General features: G+C 44.4%; 2 protein-coding genes across 4 annotated transcripts; one reads left to right on the top strand and one right to left on the bottom strand.

Moving 5' to 3' along the window:
* The first annotated feature begins 1,626 nt into the window (after positions 1 to 1,626).
* dpy30 (dpy-30 histone methyltransferase complex regulatory subunit) lies at positions 1,627 to 4,371 on the top strand. 3 transcript variants are annotated; one of them, XM_003456484.3, is made up of 5 exons: positions 1,627 to 1,741; positions 2,493 to 2,533; positions 2,933 to 2,980; positions 3,066 to 3,208; positions 4,227 to 4,371. In XM_003456484.3, exons 1-5 carry the CDS (start codon positions 1,732 to 1,734, stop codon positions 4,297 to 4,299), a joined length of 315 nt encoding a protein of 104 aa, XP_003456532.1. In that variant the 5' UTR covers positions 1,627 to 1,731; the 3' UTR covers positions 4,300 to 4,371. The 3 variants fall into 3 exon arrangements, with proteins under 3 accessions (XP_003456532.1, XP_005461333.1, XP_019215024.1); XM_005461276.4 differs by lacking the exon at positions 1,627 to 1,741 and adding an exon at positions 1,754 to 1,858; XM_019359479.2 differs by lacking the exon at positions 1,627 to 1,741 and adding an exon at positions 2,236 to 2,259.
* Positions 4,372 to 8,330: 3,959 nt separating this feature from the next.
* Positions 8,331 to 13,956, bottom strand: psen2 (presenilin 2). The gene is made up of 11 exons (XM_005461277.4): positions 13,239 to 13,956; positions 12,388 to 12,537; positions 12,094 to 12,299; positions 11,878 to 12,019; positions 11,424 to 11,491; positions 11,109 to 11,329; positions 10,891 to 10,989; positions 10,260 to 10,319; positions 10,086 to 10,172; positions 9,892 to 10,007; positions 8,331 to 8,945 (listed from the first exon to the last, which is right to left on the bottom strand). The coding sequence occupies exons 2-11, from the start codon at positions 12,523 to 12,525 to the stop codon at positions 8,790 to 8,792; spliced, it is 1,293 nt and encodes a 430-aa protein (XP_005461334.1). The 5' UTR covers positions 12,526 to 12,537; positions 13,239 to 13,956; the 3' UTR covers positions 8,331 to 8,789.
* Between the last annotated feature and the right edge of the window lie 3,135 nt (positions 13,957 to 17,091).

The following is a 17,091-nucleotide window of genomic DNA, read 5'->3' as shown; positions in this document are numbered from 1 at the left end:
GTCGGCCTGACGGTAATAGTTCAAACAGATGATTGCTGGGGTGAGAATGGTCCTTGATGATATTGCCAGCTCTGCTGAGGTACCGAGAGTTTGCAATGACCTCCAGGCTGGGCAGAGAGCAGCCAGTGATCTTCTGGGCTGTGTTGATGACCCTCTGCAGTGCTTTCCTGTCTGCAGCTGAGCACCCTGCATACCATGTTGTTATGCCGTACGTTAGGATGCTCTCTATGGTGGCTCTGTAGAATGTCACCAGCAGCCTGTCCTCCAGGTTGTTCCTCCTGAGCACTCTCAGAAAGTGGAGACGCTGCTGGGCCTTTTTTACCACCGCAGTGGTATTTGCAGTCCAGGAGAGATCATCAGAGATCTGCACGCCCAGAAACCTCATGGAGTGTACCCTCTCCACACAGCTCCCGTGAATGTAAAGAGGGGCCGGGTCTGCTCTGCCCTTCCTGAAGTCCAAGATAAGTTCTTTAGTTTTCGTGGTGTTCAGTTGGAGGTTATTAACTGAACACCACTCAGTCAGTCTGTTGACCTCATCTCTGTAGTCCGACTCATCCCCCCTTGAGATGAGTCCAACCACTGTGGTGTCATCCGCAAACTTTATGATGGTGTTTGAGAGATGGGTAGGGGAGCAGTCGGAAGTGTAGAGCGTAAACAGGAGGGGACTCAGAACACATCCTTGTGGAGACCCGGTGCTGAGTGTGATGGTGCTGGGCAGGTGGGGGCCGAGTCTAACAGACTGTGGTCTGTTTGTCAGGAAGTCCTTGATCCAGAGGCAGATGGGGGTGGAGAGTCCCAGGTGAGACAGTTTCTGGACCAGGATCTCCGGGATGATGTGATTGAATGCTGAGCTGAAGTCCAGGAAGAGCATTCTCACATAGCTTCCTCGGTGCTCCAGGTGACTCAGTGCAGTGTGGAGCGCTATGGTGATAGCGTCCTCGGTGGATCGATTAGTCCTGTAGGCAAATTGGTGGGGGTCCAAAGTGGGAGGCAGACCGGCCCTGATGTGCTGACAGACCAGTCTCTCAAAGCACTTCATCACTACAGGCGTAAGTGCAACAGGCCTGTAATCATTTGGGCTGACCACAGCTGTCTTCTTGGCGATGGGGATGATGGTGGAGGTTTTGAGGCAGGGCGGGACGGTGTTTAATGACAAGGAAAGGTTGAAGATTTTAGTGAAGACTCCGGTCAGTTCGTCAGCACATGCTCTGAGAACCTTTCCATGTATTCCATCAGGACCTGCCGCCTTCCTGGGATTCACTGACCTTAGAACACACCTCACTTGATGCTCCCTAAGTGTTAGTGTGCTGGTGCTGGGGGCGGGTGGAAGTGGTGTGACAGCTGAGGGCCTGGTCGTCTCAAAGCGGGCGAAGAAACGGTTTAGATCCTCAGCCAGCGAGGCATCAATCCTAGATGTCGCCTGGTTATTGCTTCTGTAGTTGGTAATGTGATTGATCCCCTGCCACATTTTTCTGGGGTTGTTGTCAGCAAAGTGATCTTCAATCCTCCTCCTATAGGCAGCCTTAGCTTTCCTGATGCCTCTACTCAAGTCTGCCCTGGCCGCCCTATTTCTATGCTCTTTGTATATATGAAATTATATAAATGAGACAGAAAAACAACAGTATAATTTATTGTGTCAAATTATGAATAAAGGGTGTGAGTCCTCGTGCTTTTATTTTGAAGTGCCGCTGCGGAGACCGGAAGCGTTGGTACGCCGGATGCACAACAAACATGGCGGACGGTAGGTTGATTGTTGGCCATTGATGGCGTTTGTCGGCGTTTTTTGTTGTAATTCGGGTTCTTTGCTCCGTGTTTCCGGATGATTTCGTTGGTTAATGGTCCCTTTGAATCTCAGCAGGTCGGTTTCCGCTTCAGGAGCAGTTAATTTGGCAGAAAAGAAGCGTTAATGCGGGGCTAACCTAGCCCGCCTGCAGCGCGGCGCAGGCTCGGTGCCGATAACGGAGACACAGCCCGGGAGAAAGGAGCTGAGCGCTCTTTGCTCCACAGGCTTCCTCTTGGAAACAAAGACGTTCAGAGATTTTCCTTCGACGGCGTTAGTTCCTCAAACAGACTCGAAGATGTTCCGTTTAAAGTTCATCTACGCCAAACTCCATTCAGAAAATGTCAATTTCTGCGACTCTTCACTTTTCTGTATTTAAACATTTTTGCACCTGTTTGTTATTCCGGAGCTTTTTTTTTTTTTTTTTTTTTTTTTTTTTATATCAATCCGCCGGGGTCAGCATCGATACTGTTATAGATGTGAGTTAGTTTGTTCCAAACTTTATGGGAAAATCAGCCACTTTAGGCTCGTCTACCTGACAGCACAGAGCGGAAACCATTTGTGTGGAGCATAAATGCTTAAATTAGTCACGCTTTAATTGAATTTGACCACCTATGAATCAAATACAAGCAGGATTGATAAATGAATCGTCGGGGTGTCTCTGTGCAGCAGCTGGACTCACAGTTTTCAGCAGCTCTTGTTTGTGTTTCAGATCACACAGAGGTGGAGCAGTCCATGGAGGGACACACACCTGTGAGTAACACACACACAAGTCAAGTCAAGTATTTATTTATTGTCATTGTCAAGAACAATGAAATTGTGTTTGGAGCTTCTACAACAAATAATAATAAATACTAAATTCCCCTTAGACCCAAGTGTGACTATTTAACCCAGTGTGACTTCAGTGCAATGAGACGATCCTTAGCAAAAACATGAGAATATGACAGGTAATGTTCATGGGACATTCAGACAAAGACCTGAGAAATATGACAAAGTGCAATAGTGCAACCCGTTCAATTATTGTACTGTGAGATATGATAATTGTCTATTTTTCAGACCAGTTCACTCACACACACACACACACACACACACACACACAGACACAGTGTGTGACCTGTTTCTCTGATCAAAGTGTTTTAAATTCTCCTGCAGGTTTCTGAAAACCCACATGCAGAGTATGGGCTGACGGACAACATTCAGGTAAAACACACACACGCACAAACAGCCTTGTGCTTGATGTGAAACCTGCCGCAAACTCCCAGCATGCTTTGCTGCTGCTCCTCAGAGGACAGTGGAGAACGAGAAGGCGAGCGCAGAGAAGATGTCGAAGCAGAAAGTGGACCTGCAGGCGCTGCCGACCCGGGCGTACCTGGACCAGACGGTGGTCCCCATCCTGCTGCAGGGGCTGTCGGTGCTCGCCAAGGAGAGGTACACACACACACACACACACACACACACGGCAGCTTACGACCAATCAGAAACATGGACAGGTGTACCTGCAGCAGAATCAGAGTGAGCTACTGTGTTAATAAAGTTTACTCATACAGACTGACATACGATTAGCCCGCTGCACGAGTACAGATGGGCGGCGGCTTATTTAGGGCAGCGGCAGCTCTAAGTGTTTCAAGATAAAAGGAAGTGCGGAGCAAAGTTTGGAGTTGCTTGCTGGATCAGCGCTCCGGTGTAGAAGAAACAAATTCCGCTGGATTCGGAAATTTCAAACCACGCGGCATTCCTGTAAGACCACGAGTCGCTCAGCTGGTCCTGGTTCTGGATCATATGACCCTCTATGAACAAGCAATTTGGTGACAGTGGGAAGGAAAAACTCCCTTTTAACAGGAAGAAACCTGTTAAAAGGGAGTGGGAATCCCCCAGCAGCCTACACCTATTGGAGCATGACTAAGAATCCCAATAGGGAAGCAGATCCTCAGCAGTAGGGATAGTTTGTAACTCCGTGCTGGGCGACAGCTTCGGTGCTTCTTGTTTAATGGCGCTCTGGTTGGTGGCGGCAGCGTGGTCGACGTGTTTGCCGTGTCGTACCTCGTCCATGTCTGTTTTCCACTCAGACTCAGTTAAGTGCTTCCGTGCGTCGCTGTGACCTGCAGCTCGTAGGTCAATGAAAAGGTTTGAAACTGAAACGAAGTCTGTGCGAGCTCGTCCTGTTGTCTCATTCAGGAAATCTTTACTCTTTAAAATTCATGTGTGAAAATGTTGAACTTTCTGGTCTCACTCTGCCTAAAATCCCTGGGGCCTCTGTCAGTGCGCCCCAGGGTGGCTGTGGCTACAACGTAGCTTGCCATCAAGTGTGTGAATGTGTGTGTGAATGGGTGGATGACTGAACGTGTAAAGCGCTTTGGGGTCCTTAGGGACTAGTAAAGCGCTATACAAATACAGGCCATTTAGCATTTAAAATGCCTCCTCTGAAGGTTTCCGTTTCCTCTTTCAGACCGCCAAACCCCATCGAGTACCTGGCTGCGTTCCTGCTGAAGAACAAATCCCAGTTTGAGGAGAGAAATTAAAGAGTCTCACTGGTCGAAGCTCGTTTCTGTTTGTTTTCTTTTTTTAATTAGAAATAAAGGATGTGAAAAACATACTGTGCTCTGGGCTTTTATTCTGAAAGGCTGATTCTGCTCTGTGCTGCTAGTGAAAAGTTCTTTCAAAATTAAAGAGAAAAATTTGTAAAATGGGGAAAAAAAGATGACTAAAAACCTTAAACTTCATAAAGAGCGAGGAGGTGACGTAAGATTACAGCAGTCTGAGGAAAATGCTTTTAAGAATTTGTAACTTTTGTATGTTTAAAAATCCCAAATTGTTTTCAAATATGAGATTTAATTGTTTGAAAAATTAATTTTCTGTATGTTTGAGGGGGTAAATGGGTGCGAACATTTGTGTAATAAAGTTTCCAGACAAATAATCTGAAACTAAGTGTAAGCTTTAAAAGACGAAGTCAGTTTGACAAGAAAAATAATTTTTATTGTAAGAATGAAGACACTGAACACACGACAGGAAACCAAAATCAGGAGCCAAACAAGGCTAAAAATAACAGATTATAATAAACTTTATTGCACAAAAACAAAGAACTGGAACATTTAAGACCCGCCCAGGTAGTGTTAAAGCTACAGCAGATTATTAAACATGGAATAATCCAGAAAACAGGACACTCGCGCTGTCTCTACGGCGTCCCGTCAGGCCCAAAATTCAGTGTTTCTGTTTACATTCAGAAAACACATTTAAAGGAAAACGGCTAAAATAATTATATTAAAGTTATAATTAGTCTGATAGTCAGTTAAAAAAAAAAAAAAAGCAGATTTTATTTTCAGTTTCAAAATCTGAGCAGTCTGCCATAAACACACAAAAACATCCAGCTGTATGCTTCCTGTCTGCACAGGAAATGGGAAAGTGTGTGTGAACACTTTGTGCATGCTGTCGGCTCCTACCGAGACGTTCTCAGTAACCATGAGCTCGTTCAGCTCGGGCTGCTCTGAACACTCAGTGTCTCTGTTTTTTTACACTCTGGATCTGGATGATGTCACTGAGAGGGAAGAAACCCAACGCACTTGTTTACGAGAGCAGCCAATCAGAAAAGAGCCAGCTTAAACACCTGAAACGGCTCGTTTCAGACAGGCTGGCTGCACTGAGGTGCGGTGTCAGGTTAAGAAGGATGATTATGAACTGGGAATCATGCAAAGCTGCTGTGGGAGAATCAAAACAAGCTTGAAACAAGCAGAAGAGTTTCAGCTTTCATTAACAGCAGCCTAATTATGTCAACGTTACTGTTTCCAACTGTGCTCGTGGCTCTTCACTGGACTGTCCAATGAAAGGCCAGAACAGACCCACGTGTGACCTCTGACACTGAAGCTACAGGCCGGACATCACATCTGTGACACTCTGAGCGCGGCTGCAGCTGTTAATGATGAGTTCGTTCTATGTTCAGGTTTATGTTTATAAATGTTTCAGTGAGGCGGCATCGCTGACGTATGCAGCCCCAAAGACTCAAACACAAAGACAGAAAATCCAGTTTGCACTTTTTTCTTGTCACTTTGGATTCATTTATTATTTTTTAACTTTGTTTTTCCTTCTGGATCAAAAATAAAATCCCGTCTTTTGTTTCATTTCCAGTTCACTGGTTATATGAACTGTAACGAATGCAGTTTGTTTTAACATGTTGGAGTTTTGTTGCTCTTGAAAACGAGACTTCGTGTCTCGGTGAGGTTTACCTGCTTAATTAAAGGTGAAATAACAAAATAACTAGAAAATGCATTTTCTGAAGAAACTGCAGTGTGAATGCTGAAATCTGAATGTTTGAAATGAAATAATTGCTGAATGTTAAGTTAAAAATGTTGAATGAGCTGGAAAATACAGAACTTTTCACCTGAAAACAAAAGTGCAGAACTTTTGAAAGCTGATGTTCAGACAGAAGAAGAAGTTTTTAAAGACGTTCAGATATTTTTAAAGGGAAATGAGAAAAAGCTGAGTAATGACAAAATAAAATTTAGAGTCAGAAAACATCTGAATGAATATTAAAAGTTCATATTCTTTAAATCACTGAATGACTAAAATGTGATCCCTCCACTTGGATCCACACAGTTTTAAAGGTTTACATCTCTGAGCTTTGAAAGACACGGTGTTGGAAACAGAACGATAGCGACGTTTTGAGGGTAAAATGATGGCTGTAGAGCAAACACTGTGGACACAGCAGCAGTTGAAAGAGAAGAGTTTAAGATGAATCTTGGCACAGTGAGAGACAGAGCTCGTTAGGCAGGCAGGTGTGAGCCTGGTTGCTATAGTGACTGCACCCAGTGGCTCCATACACACGCACAGACATGCGCCTCACTTTTGCTGCTTAAAATGAACAGAAAAGTTATCCTGAAACAAATCCTTCCCAAATGAAAAGTACAGGTCGTATTGACAAAATTCTTTCACCGTGAGCTGCAGCAATGTCCAGTCTACCGAATTCTCAGTTTTCATGCCTGTGGAGTTTATTATATGGACGTGGTGACAGTGTAAAGACAGCCTGTACTTCTGATTTTCAGACAAACTTTCTGAGCCATTTTAACATTGGACTCTATGGAGGAGTTGCATGGAGGAGGCTGTGCATTGGTGACATTTATGAAAGAACCATAACATTTACTACAATAACAATAACATTGGATGAAAGAGGACAGCGATGGCTACATTTTGAGGGTAAAATGATGGCTGTAGAGCGAACGCTGTGGACGCAGCAGCAGTTTAAAGAGAAAATTTTAAGATAAAAAATTTGCCTGCTCCCACTCTAGCAGTTGAGCTGTCTCACTCTAAGGCTACGTTCACACTGCAGGCGAAAGCGCATCAAATCCGATTTTTTTGACCCTATGCGACCCGTATCCGATCATGGTATGACAGTGTGAACGGCGCAAATCCGATATTTTCAAATCCGATCTGGGTCACTTTCGTATGTGGTACTGAATCCGATACATATCCGATGTTTTAGAAAGCGACTGCTGTGTGAACGGTCAAGTCGCATTAAATCCGTCTTTTACGTCACTGACACAAGACAGACGCCAATTATCAGCGCCATCCGGTGAAACTGTTAGGAAGACCACGTTGGAGAAATGTGAACATTTTATTTTTACTGTATTTTCTGCAGATTCTGACAGAAATCTGCAACTATCCTTTGAAGCACCGCTCCTCTAAAACAGCAAAAAGGATCATTATTAGGTTATTTGCATTATTATGTAAATAACAAAATAACTTAAAGCAAAAATTTGGAAACATAAAGTCCGAAGTCTTTATATTAAGGACCATCAGTCAAACAATATTGTTTGCTCTGGGTCTAAACAGAGCGAGTTGTGTGTGACATCTTCTTTTGCGCATGCGGGCCGCTTTGAGCGTTCACACTAGAGCGCGTTTGATGTCGCATTTTATGTGTAGTGTGAACAAGCAGACAAAAAAATCGGATTTGATCAAAAAATCGGAATTGAGCATTAAGACCTGCAGTGTGAACGTAGCCTAACCTCCAACATTCCGTCCCATACACACCCATTATAAACTCTGAAACGGGAGAAAAAACGCATGAAACTTAACCTGGAACTGAAGAAAAAGTATAATAGATATTGAAAAGATAAATACAAGTTGAATAGTTCAATGTCTTGGCTTCATTTTAAAGTTTGAATGGTGGCTCTAGGTCAATGTATGTGGAAGTAGTTAGAGTTGAAAAATGAGTAAGTTTAATGAAAATTTGAAGAGTCTCCCACTGAAATACATGGGAAATTTTTGTTGAATAAAGTTGAATAATTTAAAAAATATAAAAGTTAAAAATGAAAAAAAAAATAGAAGCACACATGTCCAAAAGAATCTAATGGTGTTTGGCTGGTTTTTCTAAGTTGAACGGTTTTGAAGGAGATAGACGGCGAAAAACGTACGGAATAGGAAATAATAATAATAAAGAATAGAAGAACAATACTGTGAATGCTTTTCAAGCATTCACACTAATAATAATAACAAACATCCTTCTGGATAAAAGCTGAAGCGTGTCAGCAGGAAATACCCAATCACAGCGCTCAGCAGCCGCTTCAGACTCCTCCCACTGCACTTTTTAAATTTGGCCACTCAGGGTTTCATGTCATGGCCCTGAAGCGCTTCACTCAAAGTGAGCTCGTCCCTCAGGTAAGTTTCGTTAGGTCACATGACCCAATCAGACATCCCACCTGTTTCCTGAAGTTAGAGCGATGAGCTTAAAATAACTGAAGAATGACGGGAATGTCAGCCAATCACAGAGAGTCGTGGTGACATTACCATCACGGCTTCAGAAACAGACTACAGACAGGGCTTAAATATCAGTCAGCAGGTGACCTAGAAACAACCTGAGCAGAAACAACCAGGTAACTGCCACGCCCACCTTCCGCACACTCTTACATCAGTTCCTGCGGTCTGAGGACGAGAGCAGGAAACAATCTTTGTGCATTACATCAACAAAAGGCAGCAGTCCAGCGAGATAACGAGGAGGGGGTGAGGTGGACGGAGCTTTGTCTCAGATGTAAAACTGGTGAGCGGCCAGGTTGTCCATGAAGGGCTGAACCAGGAAGTCCGTGGAGAAGTAGAAGACGAGGCCGAAGGTGATGGAGATGGGCAGCGCCGGCAGAGCCTTCTTAAAGATGGCCAGCAGCAGCAGAGTGAGGCACAGACCCTGAGACAGGCACAGGTGAGACGGAGGTACAGGTGAGGACAGGTGAGACGGAGGTACAGATGTGCTCAGGTGCTGTTTTAAGTGAGGAAGTCCTGCGTGCCTGACGATGGCCTGCACAGCTCATACGATTAGTTTTACATGTTTGACGTCGGCTCCTGTTGATCTCAGGTGGAAATGTTTTACTTTTCATGTTTCATTAAACTCACCTAAGTGTGATCGAGGATGGTGTGATGACAGAGGGCAGACAGGCTGTAACTCAGAGCTGTGAGGAGGAGGCGGGGCCGGGACACGTTGTGTCAGCGCGGGATTTCTCTTTTTTAGAGACATCGAGATCCTTCAATGCCATGATCTCGAAGGATCGGTCTCAAGTGATTGAACTGGTTGTAAGTGAGAACCAGTGCATTCAGGTCCTGGGTTGTGTGTGCCATGAAGCCCGCCCCTCGCCCCGGTTACCTGTTTTCTGTCCTGTCTGCGGCTGTGGTCGGCGTGGTTTCATCTAAAAAACTGTTTCAGTAAATATGGTTACAGTCGGTGTGTGCTGTTACTCTGACCCAGCTCAGGTGTATCCTGTCACCTGACCCTCCTCACAGCCCTGCCTCCCCCGCCCTCGGCCTCCTGCTGTAAATGCGTTTAAATGCAAGTCCGTCCAAAACACACAACATGCCAAAGTTTTGTTGCGTAATTTGTGACATTTCTCTTACTAAATCAAAGTTAAGACTGTGAAGTTGAAGAAACTATACAAATCATAACCTCTGCACACAAAGGATATTTTAACGTATCCTCTTTGTGGCCATGAAGCTGTAATTCCTGCGCCAGCCCGAACCCACGCTTGGCATCGCGGACGCGAGACATCAGATTCTTGGCACACCTGATCCGGGTTGGTGTGACTGTAGACGCTAAGAGTTTGTTGTGGCGTAGACATTAGGGAGTCAAACGTAAAACTTACGATAAGAATGGCAACGAAGCAGGCGAGCGTCGTGTTCCAGTCGCCCCCGGTCGCCGCGGCTTTTCCAACCAGAACGCTGTAGAAGATGAAATCGCCGAGGCCTAGCTTCACGCCTCCTGCACACACAACAGAGACGCGTCAGAGAACGGCAGGCCGCCAATTAACCTCGGGCAGCTGAGCGACGGCGGACTCACTGTCCTCCTCCATCTCGTCCTCTGGTAGCAACCTGGAGTGTCTGCTGGGAGGCTCTGCCCTCCCGTCGCTTTGCTCCGCCTCCTCATCTGAAAAACAAAATGGTGTCCGAGCAGCAGTATTAGTTCTGTGGATGAACACACAAATGTGGAGATGTTATGGGCACCATACCGGACCTGGTTCAGAGCGCTGAGTCTCATTGGGGCTCGCCATCCCCACCGTCCACACCATGGCGGCTGAATGCAGAACAAAATGAAAGGTGATGTCATCGGGCTGTGCTTCCTTATATATGAACGGTTTTAGATTCGACCTGAGGATCGTGATCGCCTCAGGGCGTAAGAGCGCTGCAGCAGCTCAACGCGAGAGTCTGAATCTGGTTTCATTATAGCGGAGGTTATCATGTGACGGCACCGTCACGGCCAGGAAGCCCTCACGAACTTTACCTGCGCTTCACGATGGGAATGTCTAAACAAGGCTGTCGGTTTCTTATTAGCCGAGATCTAAAGGTTCCAGGAAGTGCTTCCCAAAAACCAACTTTCTGTTTCTGAGTTTCCCTTCGAGGTCGTCTCGGAGGCGCTTCCTCGGAGCGCTCTGCGACCTCAGAGCTGCTGATGGGAGGTCAGCAGAAAAAGAGCTCGAAGGTTTGACTTTTAGGAGCGTGTTCCTGAAACCTTTAGATTCCTCTTATAACGATCAGAGTAAAAAACAATCACAAATATTAGAATCAAAAATGACCCCGAACATTAGATAAACTGCAGAGCTGTTATTGATCGGCCCTGATCGAGAACAGCTGCTGGAAGCACTCACAGGAGTAGATGAGGGCGGGGAAGATGGGCTCGTTACGCTCCTGAGCCGTTTCCACCAACATCCTGAGAGGACCTTTAGGACTGAGGACGGCCACCAGGTCTGCAACAGCACAAACAACCTGAGCAAAGCATGATGGGAAAACTGAGAGCAGCACTGCAGCCTGGAGCTGGCAGGGAGCTCTCCACGACCCCCACCCCAAGTCTGAAGCCTCCACTCACCGTAGACGGAGATGGCGCCCAGGATGACCCAGGCCGACCACTCGGGCAGGTATTTGATGAAGACGAGGGCCATGAGGGCGCTGATGAGGATCAGGTAGGCCTGCTGCAGCTGGAGCGGGCCCTTCCAGTGGATGCAGATCATCCCCACCGCCCCAAAGTTCCAGATGATCACGCCCACCGTCGGGTAGTCCATCGCCAGGTTGTACGTCTTAAACACCTCCCTGGAAATCGGAAAAAGCAACACGAGCATTGAGACTCACTGTGACAAACGTTCTGTATCACGCTGTGGTGTCAGTATCCAATCACAGGACTCACCCCAGGTACATGAAGCTGAACCAGAAGAGCAGCATGAGGGAGGACAGGATGAGCCAGCCGTGGATGAACTGAACAAACACATCAAAGTGTCACTTCCTGTACAGCGCACACTGGTCCTCGAATGCAATGCTAGTCTATTGTACAGATGGAGTAAGTGATGGTGGGTCACTCAGTAACACTACAAGCAGCAACGCTTGGCGTGCTCATTACATCATCAAGTGTTATAAGGCATGCATCATTTCCTGAAACAGACGTCAGTGGGATGAACGTTCTTTCAAAGTGTGTGGGGGGAGGAGGAGTTTTCTGGGGGAGGTCGGCTTTCCGTTTCCACTAAAAACAGGCTGCATGACATCACACGTGACATCACAGCACATCTGCACTCAGCAGAAACCTCGGACGTCTCCTTCCTCTACATTCAGGAGAGACGGGGCGAATATGAGGAGGAGGAGCTCACCTTGTAGCAGCGATACTTGTACAGGACGACCAGGAAGATGGTCATGACTACGATGACGCTGATCATGATGATGGTGTTCAGGACGGAGTTGAGGAGGCGACGGCCAACGGAGGAGGTGTTCTCGGTGAATGGCGTGTAGATCCTGCGGAGAAAAACATCACAGTTAGCTGAGAGGGGAGGAGGTGGCGGCGTGCGGCGGCAGGAGCAAGGACCTACAGCTGCTGGTCCGTCTTCTCCGTGTAGAAGCTCACAGACTTGATGGTGGCGACCACGACGACCATGCATAGGGTGACGGGGATGAAGAGCATGATGACGTGCTTGGCGCCATACTTCAGGGTCAGCTCTTCTTCCTCAGCTTCCACCTCCGGATCTGACCCGCCGCCATCTGCAGCGGCTGCCCCAGGCCTCCTGCTTATCCCCGCCTGCATCAACAGAGGGCAACACTTGGCGTCAGCACAGCGGGACACGTGGGAACGAAACACTGGAGAGACTCAGCGAACGGAAACTGACCTTTAACCTTTTGGTTGGCGTGCCATTGGGGGGCGTGAGGTCTGAGTCCGGTATGTAGGAGGGGAGAGCGGGAGACTCAGACCGGACCAAGGCCGACCTTTCGTTGTAGATGTCTTCATCGCTGTCGGAGGCGTTCATGGCCGTCTGACTCTGCAACAACAGGAAACAGCACAAATCATCTGACAGGGCGAAAAACCGACGCAGGAACACGATGATGGTCCACGCCGGCGTCCGGTCCATTTCTGACCACGGCAAACCCGCCTATGCTTCTTTAAAAAAACGTATATAAACCAGCAGCTGAGACCTGCAGTTCCTCTGGCGTCCAGCAGGGGCAGCACTGAGTCAGCCCCACAGACTTCGGTCTCTGTAGGTGATTTCCTGCTGCAGGGCACCTGTACCTGACGACGCTGTTTAAATCGCAAGCTTATAGTTTGCATTATTGGGGGCGTGGCCTGTTTGCCTGACAGGTGGCTGTAGCCGCCTGTCCCTCTGATGGATCGTGTCCATCGAATCTCTTCAGCTCGACTACTCCATCTCCAACCTTCTTCAAACCTTCGGTAACATTCGTCTCCACCCGTGGATGGTGGAGTCAGGGATTCTAACCCCCACCTGTCACCTGTACTTCCGAGTCCTTCACATTAAACATGATGAGCTCATTTTTTCTCCTCCGCTGATGAATTCACGGCATTACCGGATCTGTCCGCTTCAAACCAGACCGGCTTCGGTGCGACTGACTGCGGCACAAAGTGCGCCTTTTCCGCTGTGACTGCGCTTTAACGCGCTGCTCTGTCTGCACACGGAAGCCATCGGAGCGATCGGTGATCGATAACAGCCAGAAAAAGCGAGTTTACCTGGATCACAGCGGAGACACCACAGCAAACACCGATCAGAAAACCCGGAAGAAGGCAGTCAGCTGACCCACACAGCACGTGACCTGTCGCAACGTCACTGACAACGTCACAACTTTACCGACAGAAGCTTCTTCTGTATAGTACAGTTTATTGGAGGTTGTCAAAGAGCAAAATGGTGCATTACCGGAGTGTGGACCGAAATGTCAGCAACAAAATAAAATCAAATAAATTCAAATCCTCCCAAACAAACGAGTCTGCGTTAAAAACCAAAACATGCTCTGATAACTTTCACTTCTCCAGTTCTTACGAAATAAATAAACCAAGTCCAGTTTCACCGCCGAGCTTTTTGACCAGCTTTCAGCATCATATTTCTGATCTTCTGTCGTTTCTTTTCTCTGTTGCAGTCACACTTTCCTGTTCGGTGTTTTCCTATTAAAGACAACGTGCAGACGTCCAGATATAACCGTCTCCTCTCCTCTTCCTGTGCTTCTCATTTCTCCTCTTTTCCTTTGGATGTTGTAAAACCACCGTCCACTGCTTTTGCCACCGTTCTTTCATTTTGTGCCGTATTCTACTCTTAATCTCTGTCCTGCTAACACTGATAATCCACTGAAAGTCTCTTTATGCTTCCTTTGCTGTCCTATCTGTCGTTTTGTTTCCCATGATGCGCTGGCACCCATAAGCTGACCATAAGCCCCATCATAGTAACTCTGTGCCGTGTTTGCTGAACCTCTGTCAGAACGTCAGGGCTGCAGTCTGAGGCTCGCAAACCAGCCAATGATGAACTCGAGTCCGAGCGTATCACAGATCTCGGTGGTCTTGCATCTTCAATCCTGGACAGCTAACATAGTGAAATCATTTCTCCCGTGTACGTACCGACGTAAGCACATCAGGACCGATTTATTATCGTTTGGGTTCAAAATCCACGCAGCGAATTTTATTCACTGTGAAATTAAAAACGCATTCAGTGTCTGAGTCATGTTTATTTTATTTTAGGGTGACCATCCGTCCCCCTTTCCCCGGACATGTCCACTTGTCACGGGAGATTTTCGAGACTGATGAAAATGTGTGACGTCATCCCCCAGCTGCTACGTTGTGAGTGGCTGTTCTGTGCCCACAGACGCCTGATGACGTGTAAAACATGCCAAAGACGAACTGTAAAAGAAATTTCCGTCCTACCGTCCCGGTACGTGTCTTATACAGATGAGCCATCATTTCTGTACCATTAATTCTTCCAGAGATTTTTAAGTGACTTTTTTGCACTTGTTGGAAGAGTATGTATAATTAAACACACAGGATAGAAATACAGATTAAACGGGGAAAGTGAGCGATACAGAGACGCTGAATAATTAACTAAAGACATTAAAATATTACAAATATTCATGTTTTTAAAGCTTTCTTGTTGTGAGAAGAACAAACTGTTCTGTTTCTGTCCTGAGAGTGGAGAGCTTACATTTATGGATGTGGAATTTGATTAAATCGAGGTTGAAGACTCACCTGTTCTCAGCTGCTTTTGAATAAAGTTCTGTTTATTCAAACTGTTCTGATTTTATCTACTGTTTTGATTTTTGATTTTATATACTGTTTTGTTTGTTTGTTTGCTTGTCTTAATCAATTTTAAATCATGCTTTTTATCTATTTTGTTTTTAATGTCTCTGTAAAGCACTTTGAATCACCTTGTTGTTGAATTGTGCTATATAAATAAACTTGCCTTGCCTAATGAGGGAAAAGCATGAGAGTCTTTCTCACTAAAGTCAGTAAAACCAAATAACTCGTTTTGGTAAAAACGTACAAATTCTGATAAGATGCTGTCAGAGATGAAACTATTCAGAGATATTGAAGAGGAAGACTTTGATTATGAGAAGGACTGTCAAGGAGGTTATTTTGCCACACACGCTGAGAAGATGAACTTCAAAACATTTAACTATGCAGAGCACAACATGCATGACCCTGAAACTAACATTGACCCAGATAATCACTTCTACAATAACAATAATAGTACTTGTGAGTACTATACAGATGACCAATTTAATATGAATATTAAAATGGCAAATGCATTGTCGGTCATACATTTCAATAGTAGAAGCCTGTATAAAAATTTTTCTAAAATTACGGAATGTTTAAGTAAGTTAAAAAAGTTTAATATAATTGCAATATCAGAAACATGGCTCGATAATGAGAAAGTTAGTGAAATGGGACTGGAAGGATACGAATTATTTACAATGAACAGGGTGAATAAAAAAGGAGGCGGTGTTGCTTTATATGTAGATAAAGTTTTGAAATGTAGTCTGATTGAATGTATGTCAAGCATCATAGATGACGTAATGGAATGTGTTACTATTGAAATCCATGTTGAAAAAGCTAGCAATATAATTATAAGTTGCATCTATAGGACACCAGGATCATGCCTTGAGACATTCAATGAAAAACTTGCTGCTATGTTTAGCAACCTAAATGATAAAAAAGTGCAAATAATTTGTGGTGATTTTAATATAGATTTGCTAAACCCAAACGGACATCAGAAAACAACAGATTTCATCAATACAATGTATAGTAACTCCCTTTTCCCTGTAATTATAAAACCAAGTAGAATAACAATTGATACAGCTACATTGATAGATAATATATTCACAAATAAAATTGACCATGAAATAGTAGGTGGACTTCTTATAACTGATATAAGCGATCATCTTCCTGTTTTTGCAATTTTTCAAAATTATTTTGGGATTAAAACTAAAAAAAAGAATCAAACATTTGATATGATACGACATAGAACAACAAGAGCCATTGCTGCCCTCCAGGTGGACTTAAAGGAACACAATTGGAATGAGGTTTTTGCAAATGAAGATTCAAGTAGTGCATATGATGCATTCCTATCAACTGTAATTTTACTATATGAAAAACATTGTCCTTTAATGAAAATCGCTAGAAAGCATCACAGATCAAATAAGCCATGGGTCACAAAGGGGATAGAAGATGCATGTAAAAAGAAAAATAATCTATATAAGAGATTCATAAAACAGAGGACAAAAGATGCTGAGATAAAGTACAAGTTATATAAAAATAGATTAGTAAATATTATAAGAACAAGTAAGAAAGAATATTACCACACATTACTGGAGCAAAATAGAAGTAACACACAAGAAACATGGAGGATATTAAATAGCATAATCAAAAAGGGCTCAAAAAATAAGAATTATCCAGACTATTTTAAAAAAGATAAAGATATTGTGCTTGATAAAACTAAAGACATTGTAAATGAATTTAATGATTTCTTTGTAAATGTTGGCTTTAATTTAGCAAAAGAAATTCCAGAGTCAAGAAATAATAATGACCTAAATAAACATATTACTCAGAATGTGTCCTCCATGTTTATTGGTGCTGTAACTCATAGAGAAATAATTAACATTGTGAAGACATTTAAAAATAAAAAGTCCACCGACTGTTTTGGTATTGACATGATGTTAGTTAAGAGTATCATAGAATATATAGTGCAACCTTTCGCATACATTTGTAATCTGTCCTTTCGAACTGGTGTGTTTCCCTCACAAATGAAAATAGCAAAAGTTATTCCAATCCATAAAAACGGAGAGAGATGTCAGTTTACCAATTACAGGCCAATATCACTACTCCCACAGTTCTCAAAAATTTTAGAAAAGTTATTTGTTAATAGACTTGATAAATATATTGAGAAGCATAATCTCCTAAGTGATTACCAATATGGCTTTAGAGTGAAAAGGTCCACTTCGATGGCAGTGATGGAACATGTAGAAGGGATATCTAATGCAATAGATAATAAGGAATATACTGTTGGTGTTTTTATAGACTTACAAAAGGCGTTTGATACAATTGA

This window comes from Oreochromis niloticus, linkage group LG6 (assembly GCF_001858045.2).
Source record: "Oreochromis niloticus isolate F11D_XX linkage group LG6, O_niloticus_UMD_NMBU, whole genome shotgun sequence".
Lineage (NCBI taxonomy): Eukaryota > Metazoa > Chordata > Actinopteri > Cichliformes > Cichlidae > Oreochromis > Oreochromis niloticus.
Note: the sequence above shows the minus strand (reverse complement) of the source record. Positions and strands in the feature narration are given on the sequence as shown.

Coding starts and splice junctions, on each gene's coding strand:
- dpy30 (XM_003456484.3), top strand. Junction 2,534..2,932: donor CCATGGAGGGACACACACCT/GTGAGTAACACA, acceptor ATTCTCCTGCAG/GTTTCTGAAAACCCACATGC. Junction 2,981..3,065: donor GGCTGACGGACAACATTCAG/GTAAAACACACA, acceptor GCTGCTCCTCAG/AGGACAGTGGAGAACGAGAA.
- psen2 (XM_005461277.4), bottom strand. CDS start 12,525: ATGAACGCCTCCGACAGCGATGAAGACATCTACAACGAAAGGTCGGCC. Junction 10,990..11,108: donor GGGCGCCATCTCCGTCTACG/GTGAGTGGAGGC, acceptor GTGCTGTTGCAG/ACCTGGTGGCCGTCCTCAGT. Junction 10,008..10,085: donor GGACGAGATGGAGGAGGACA/GTGAGTCCGCCG, acceptor TTGTGTGTGCAG/GAGGCGTGAAGCTAGGCCTC.